The sequence below is a fragment of the Vigna angularis genome, chromosome 4, assembly GCF_016808095.1.
Source record: "Vigna angularis cultivar LongXiaoDou No.4 chromosome 4, ASM1680809v1, whole genome shotgun sequence".
In the NCBI taxonomy this organism is placed as follows: Eukaryota; Viridiplantae; Streptophyta; class Magnoliopsida; order Fabales; family Fabaceae; genus Vigna; species Vigna angularis.
In genome coordinates, this window is record NC_068973.1 from 27869870 (window position 1) to 27875104 (window position 5235).

Here is a 5235-nt window from a genome sequence, read left to right on the forward strand (position 1 = left end):
CCACCTCAAGAAAAACAAAAAACAGAGACTAAAAGTTCACAAACGTCAGTATTGAGTTTTTCCTCTTTAGATCAAATACTTATTTATAAATTTTTACAGTCGACATCAAGTTATGTATACAATATATAAACAAAAGTTGTTATTATTTATTTTATTATAATTTAATTTTAGTTTTAACTAATTTAAAGATGAAATGATAGAGTTACTATTATAAAATGGTGGATGGCATAGATGTCACGATAATGACAATGGTCTTATGCTAAGAGTAGTAATTATAACGATTAGATAACATAAACAGTGAAAATAAAATTTATAGAATACAGTCATGGAATTATGATTTTGATAGGAAGAGTAATGATATAGCTATAATATTATTGTTATTATCTCTATATAATAATGAGTTCCTTAGCATCTTTCTATTTTCCTCTTTGGCATATTTCAGGAACACTTTACAAATGAATCAAATAACAATGATAAAGTGCTATTCACACATCAAATTGCCACGTGGCCACTCAGTCAATATAAACTGTGTTCTATTCCTTCTTTATTTTCTGTCGGTCAGTTTTTCTCCTCAATTTTCTGTCTGTAAAACGAAAGTACTATAACAACTCTGACATGGATTCAGGAGAAGAACAAAAATATATGACATTAAAACACTCTTTACAATATATTTTTATTATTATCATTGGATTAAAAAAATAAAAACTATATTGGACTTTAGTACAGTTACCAATAAAAGATCTAAAATTATATTGGCAAATTGATTTGGTTTAAGCTGTGAACCAATAATGGAAGGTATCTGAGGTGGTAGTGGAACAATTTTTCAAGTTGATAACCCAGCTACGAATGAAACTCCGGTGGACGGCAACCACGATGAGCCTGATATGAATTGCCCTACCGTGAATTTAGAAGCTTCAGCGGAGGAATTGATGGCCCGATATCCGACCCATTTCACGCGTTGCCCCAAGGCTGCACCCGGCCCAGAATTCATGTATTCACCATAGTATAACGTGTCTAAAGCAAACGAGGACGTGTTCCACTCCAGCCACCCACGTGGGTGCACGTGATCCCCTATGTAGGATATCATGTAGACGGTTCTGGCATAAAGTTTCCATGGACGACCTAGATAAGTGGAAAAACTACCCTTGGATGCTTCTAGATCCGATGTGGCAAGGATCCGACAGTTGTGGATGGAAATGCCCGTGTTCTGATTCGGGTCTTTGCGATTCTGGGCCGTGATGGTGTTCTTCTGTTGGGCCATTGGCTTGCGGGCCCAGAGACTGCAGTTCTGGAACACCACGGCAGCATTGCCGAATATGAAGTCGACGGTTCCGTAAATGTCGCATTCGCGGAAAAATTGACGGTTGGAATGGACATACATTGTGTCCTGGTATCCGATGACGTTGCAGCGGTACACCACCGCGTGATCCGCTCCGATACGGAGAGCCACAGCTTGGTGCTTCTCTGGTCCGGCGTAGTTCTCGAATGTGATGTCCTTGGCGATGAAACCAGAACCACTAGCAGCTGCACCACAGGATCAACATTTTACTATTTTTGTAAATAAAAATAAGGTGAAAACTTTATTGTATTGGTGGTTGATTTGAATTAATATTTGCTGTGAACCAGTGGACTCGTATTTAATCATTTTGAATATTCTGTCGCTGTTGGACATAATGTGACTTTGTTTATCAATTTCGCAAGCATTGCATGACCCACTCACAATAATTTGATTTCGCTACTTTAATCTGGTGCCTTTCGTTAGAGGATAAAATTAACATTTAGGAGTACTAAGGTTTATGAGGTCAAGATGCGTGAAGCCAGAGGATCCCCATTTCCTTTTCTTTTTTTTTTCTCTTTGTTCTTATGCCACCATTACAAAACAATGAAACGAAAAACAAAAAAGAGTGTTGTTTTCTCATCATTAATAAATGTCAAATGTCTTCTCATTAAATAATTTGATTCATTTTACTAAAATATCAATTTTACAGAAATCATGAAGACGACATAATGATGTTTTTAAAAATTTTAATACAAAATTTCCAAAACAAAAAATAAAATGTCACTTTTACAACTACTCATGGAAATGCAAAATGAAACGAATAAGAGAAACATGCCTTTCAGTCTACTGAATTGGAAAGTTCAAAGTTTATCTAAAGATAGGAATTAGACGTACGCAAAGCGCATTATATATCAGCAATATATAATGCAAGCGACCAAGCACTGATATGCTGACGTGGATCAAACATCAAATGCTATTTTGTTGTTTTATATTTAAATCCATAATGCTCAGTCTGGACACGCCAAACTAGTGATAGTGTAAGTTTTGGTTGTGCTGTAATACCAAGACTCAAAAAACAAAAAGAACAACTAAACTATACCGTATCAGAGCACAGAGACTTTGACAGATATAGGGAAAACAAAGACATTTTACATTAAGGAAAGGGAAACTTCCAAAGTTAAAACCTTGACCAAAACTGGAATTGAACAGCAAATCGGCTGAAAAACATTTTTCTCACAATGTGAAAGAAATAAAGTGTATCCTTTTTTATTAGGCATAAATGCTATGGAAGTAACGGGAAAAATAGTGCGGAACATTTCTAAAATGTTTTATGACTTTAGAAATTGGGTATATATGTAACTTCATTCTCTTAAACATTGACTTTGGTTATAACAACAAGCAAAAGAAAACAATATAATCGGTGGTGGAGATCCAAGGCTCACTCAGTAGACAAACTATTAAACGGGAAGGAATCTTAAATATGGCAACCAGGAATAGCAGGCCACGTGCAACGTGTACTAGTCTTCCTCGTCATGTCCATGTTCTGACCTTTTCCTTACCTCTTTTCTCTCTCTTAAACACTGTATTTTCTTTTAAATCATGACCAAATATTGTCAAATTTTACTTTTGCAATCTTTACGCGACTCATTAAAATGCGTTGATACTGTATTATGACTCATTTATAGCTTGTATTTAAATTTTGAAAAATTATAAAATACATTAAGTAAGGATTAAACTGAGGAAATCATAGTAATAAGCATGAGGGAGAGGAGAAAGGGAAGGAATTTACCGAAGGATGCCGTGTGAAATGTGGTGAGGTTGTTATAATAATTTTTCCCTCCTGTGATGACGGTGTTGCCCTTACCGTCCCCTACGAACATCACATTTGTTTTCTTCCTCCCCACCTTTAAATTCTCCTCTTCATACCTGAATTGAAATTTGTATCAACAAAAAAATGTTAGAGCTTCTATCTTTCGTAACCTCCTCAACTACCATAACCAAAACATACATGCATGTTCTCCTAAAATCAATACAGTTAAAATCCATGCACATGCAACTTTTTTTAAACATTACCACATCACTAACAATTTAATATTTATTTCCTTTAAAAGAGACTATTTAATCAGTTTTAATCCCCACTGCTTGATTAATTACTGTATTTTTAACGCACTTTTACCGTTAATATGTCAAGATCAATAAATGGGGATGGTGGCATCGAGACATTAGTAAATACTACGTTGCCCTACACCACATGCAAGTCATAATGATGACAAATATTACATATTACACCAAACAATGTTGTCAGGACACTTTTTTCTAATCAGTGCAAGAGAGGAGGGAAGAAATTGAAAAATAAAAATATTATATAATATTATTGTTAAAATTTGTTCACGTGACCACAGTGCCGAGTCCAAGCATGATGATTCAATACCAACAAGTCCACCACGCAACCCACGGTGCACGGTTCACAGACCTTTTATCACTCACTTAGTACAACAAAACATGGAAACAACAATCATTAAAAAAAGTGATGGTTAACTAGTTACGTGGTTAAAAAGGATCGGGAGAGTTAAAAAAATAGAGTAGCTATATTTTTTGTGTTTGGTATGAAGTATTTTACCTTCCTGCCCTGACGTAGATAATGAAGCGGCGTGAACTGTATTCCGGGACCTTCTTAATGGCTTCGGCGATGGTCTTAACGGTTCCGTTACCGTCCTTGGAAACCACGACATCGGCTTGTATCGCCGACAGAGGCAAGTTCAACAATCTCCTATCTCGTCGATTCAACCATCTCGGGAAATTATCGGCTCGCATTGTCATCAACCGTCTCCTGTTCTGAATGGGAACGCCCGAGAAGTCGTCGCCGTTGGCCGCTGCCGAGAAAATGGCGAGGCAATTGCTGACGAGCTCCGACAAGTCCTTGAGGTTGTTACTCATCTGGTCCTTCACTGGACCGGCGGCGTCGGCAAAGCCCTCCGCGCAGGTGTCCTGGTTGGTGAGGGCGGCGCTGAGCCAGGTGAGGACGTCTTCGTTGGCGGAGCCAACGGCACCGAGGGAGACGGTGCTGAGGGAGCGCGCAAGCGCGTCGACGGAATCGTCGAGGAGTTCGAGGCAGTCGTCGTAGGCGGCGCGGACGCGTGGATCCATGGTGGCGTAGGAAATTGCGGCGGAAGTGTAGAGCGCCCTGGAGAAGTGCTGCAGCGTGACGTTGAAGGAAATGTGAAGCAGGTCATTCTCAGATGCAGCCTGGGATCCGGGAAAGTCCAGCAGCGAATTGACGCACACTGTCTGAAATCGTGTTTTGCTGCACGTGCGTGAAATGGCTTGTGTAGGATTGCGACGAAGCCTTGAACCATCCGGTTTTGTACCGGTTGGAGAGAGTAGCGCAAAGGCCGTAACCGCCGATGCAGCGATTAATATGACTCCAAAGAGTGACAGCAAGGCAATCTTCTTCTTACCGGAAGATCTTGGATTGATGGGCTGAGAGGGTCCAAGTCTTCCGTAGTCCATTACGATATGTGTGTGTTTGTTATGAGAGAAGGTGTAGATTATGGTGAAGGGTAGAGAAGGAGTGGCCCTTTATATAAATGACGGTGCATGGTTACTGTTAGTGAGAAGTGAGAGTGTTTTGTGTGTGAAGGGGTTGGTTGGTGTGAAGTCGATGTCTGAGGGAATTAGCTGGCCGCTACTAAGCCCACTCAACAATGTGTATAACACTGCCTTCTACTTTCTATTCCTCCCTCTCTTTCTATTATTGCTCTCATAATTATTAACCTGAATTTGATAAGTATATGACATAAGAATCCACAGATTTCCAATTAGCTTCGTTGAAACTTTAAAGCAGGGATTAAAGTACATCCCCGTTTGGAGCTATCCATGATGTAAGAAACACAGGAAATAGACAGCATCCAACCATGTCTCAAAATAATTCAATAAATCGAAGGTCAATACCTATA

The 5235-nt window shown here is 39.0% G+C and overlaps 1 protein-coding gene across 1 annotated transcript; it reads right to left on the reverse strand.

Moving 5' to 3' along the window:
* Window positions 1-623: 623 nt before the first annotated feature.
* LOC108332042 (probable pectinesterase/pectinesterase inhibitor 61) lies at window positions 624-5017 on the reverse strand. Its single transcript, XM_017567135.2, has 3 exons — window positions 3900-5017; window positions 3069-3205; window positions 624-1524 (listed from the first exon to the last, which is right to left on the reverse strand). Exons 1-3 carry the CDS (start codon window positions 4787-4789, stop codon window positions 824-826), a joined length of 1728 nt encoding a protein of 575 aa, XP_017422624.1. The 5' UTR covers window positions 4790-5017; the 3' UTR covers window positions 624-823.
* Window positions 5018-5235: the final 218 nt, after the last annotated feature.

Excerpts from the sequence above, each read along its gene's own strand:
- LOC108332042 (XM_017567135.2), bottom strand. The coding sequence starts at position 4,789 with ATGGACTACGGAAGACTTGGACCCTCTCAGCCCATCAATCCAAGATCT. Across the intron at positions 3,206-3,899 it reads ATCTACGTCAGGGCAGGAAG|GTATGAAGAGGAGAATTTAA; the intron begins GTAAAATACTTC and ends ATTTCAATTCAG. Across the intron at positions 1,525-3,068 it reads ATTTCACACGGCATCCTTCG|CTGCTAGTGGTTCTGGTTTC; the intron begins GTAAATTCCTTC and ends CCTGTGGTGCAG.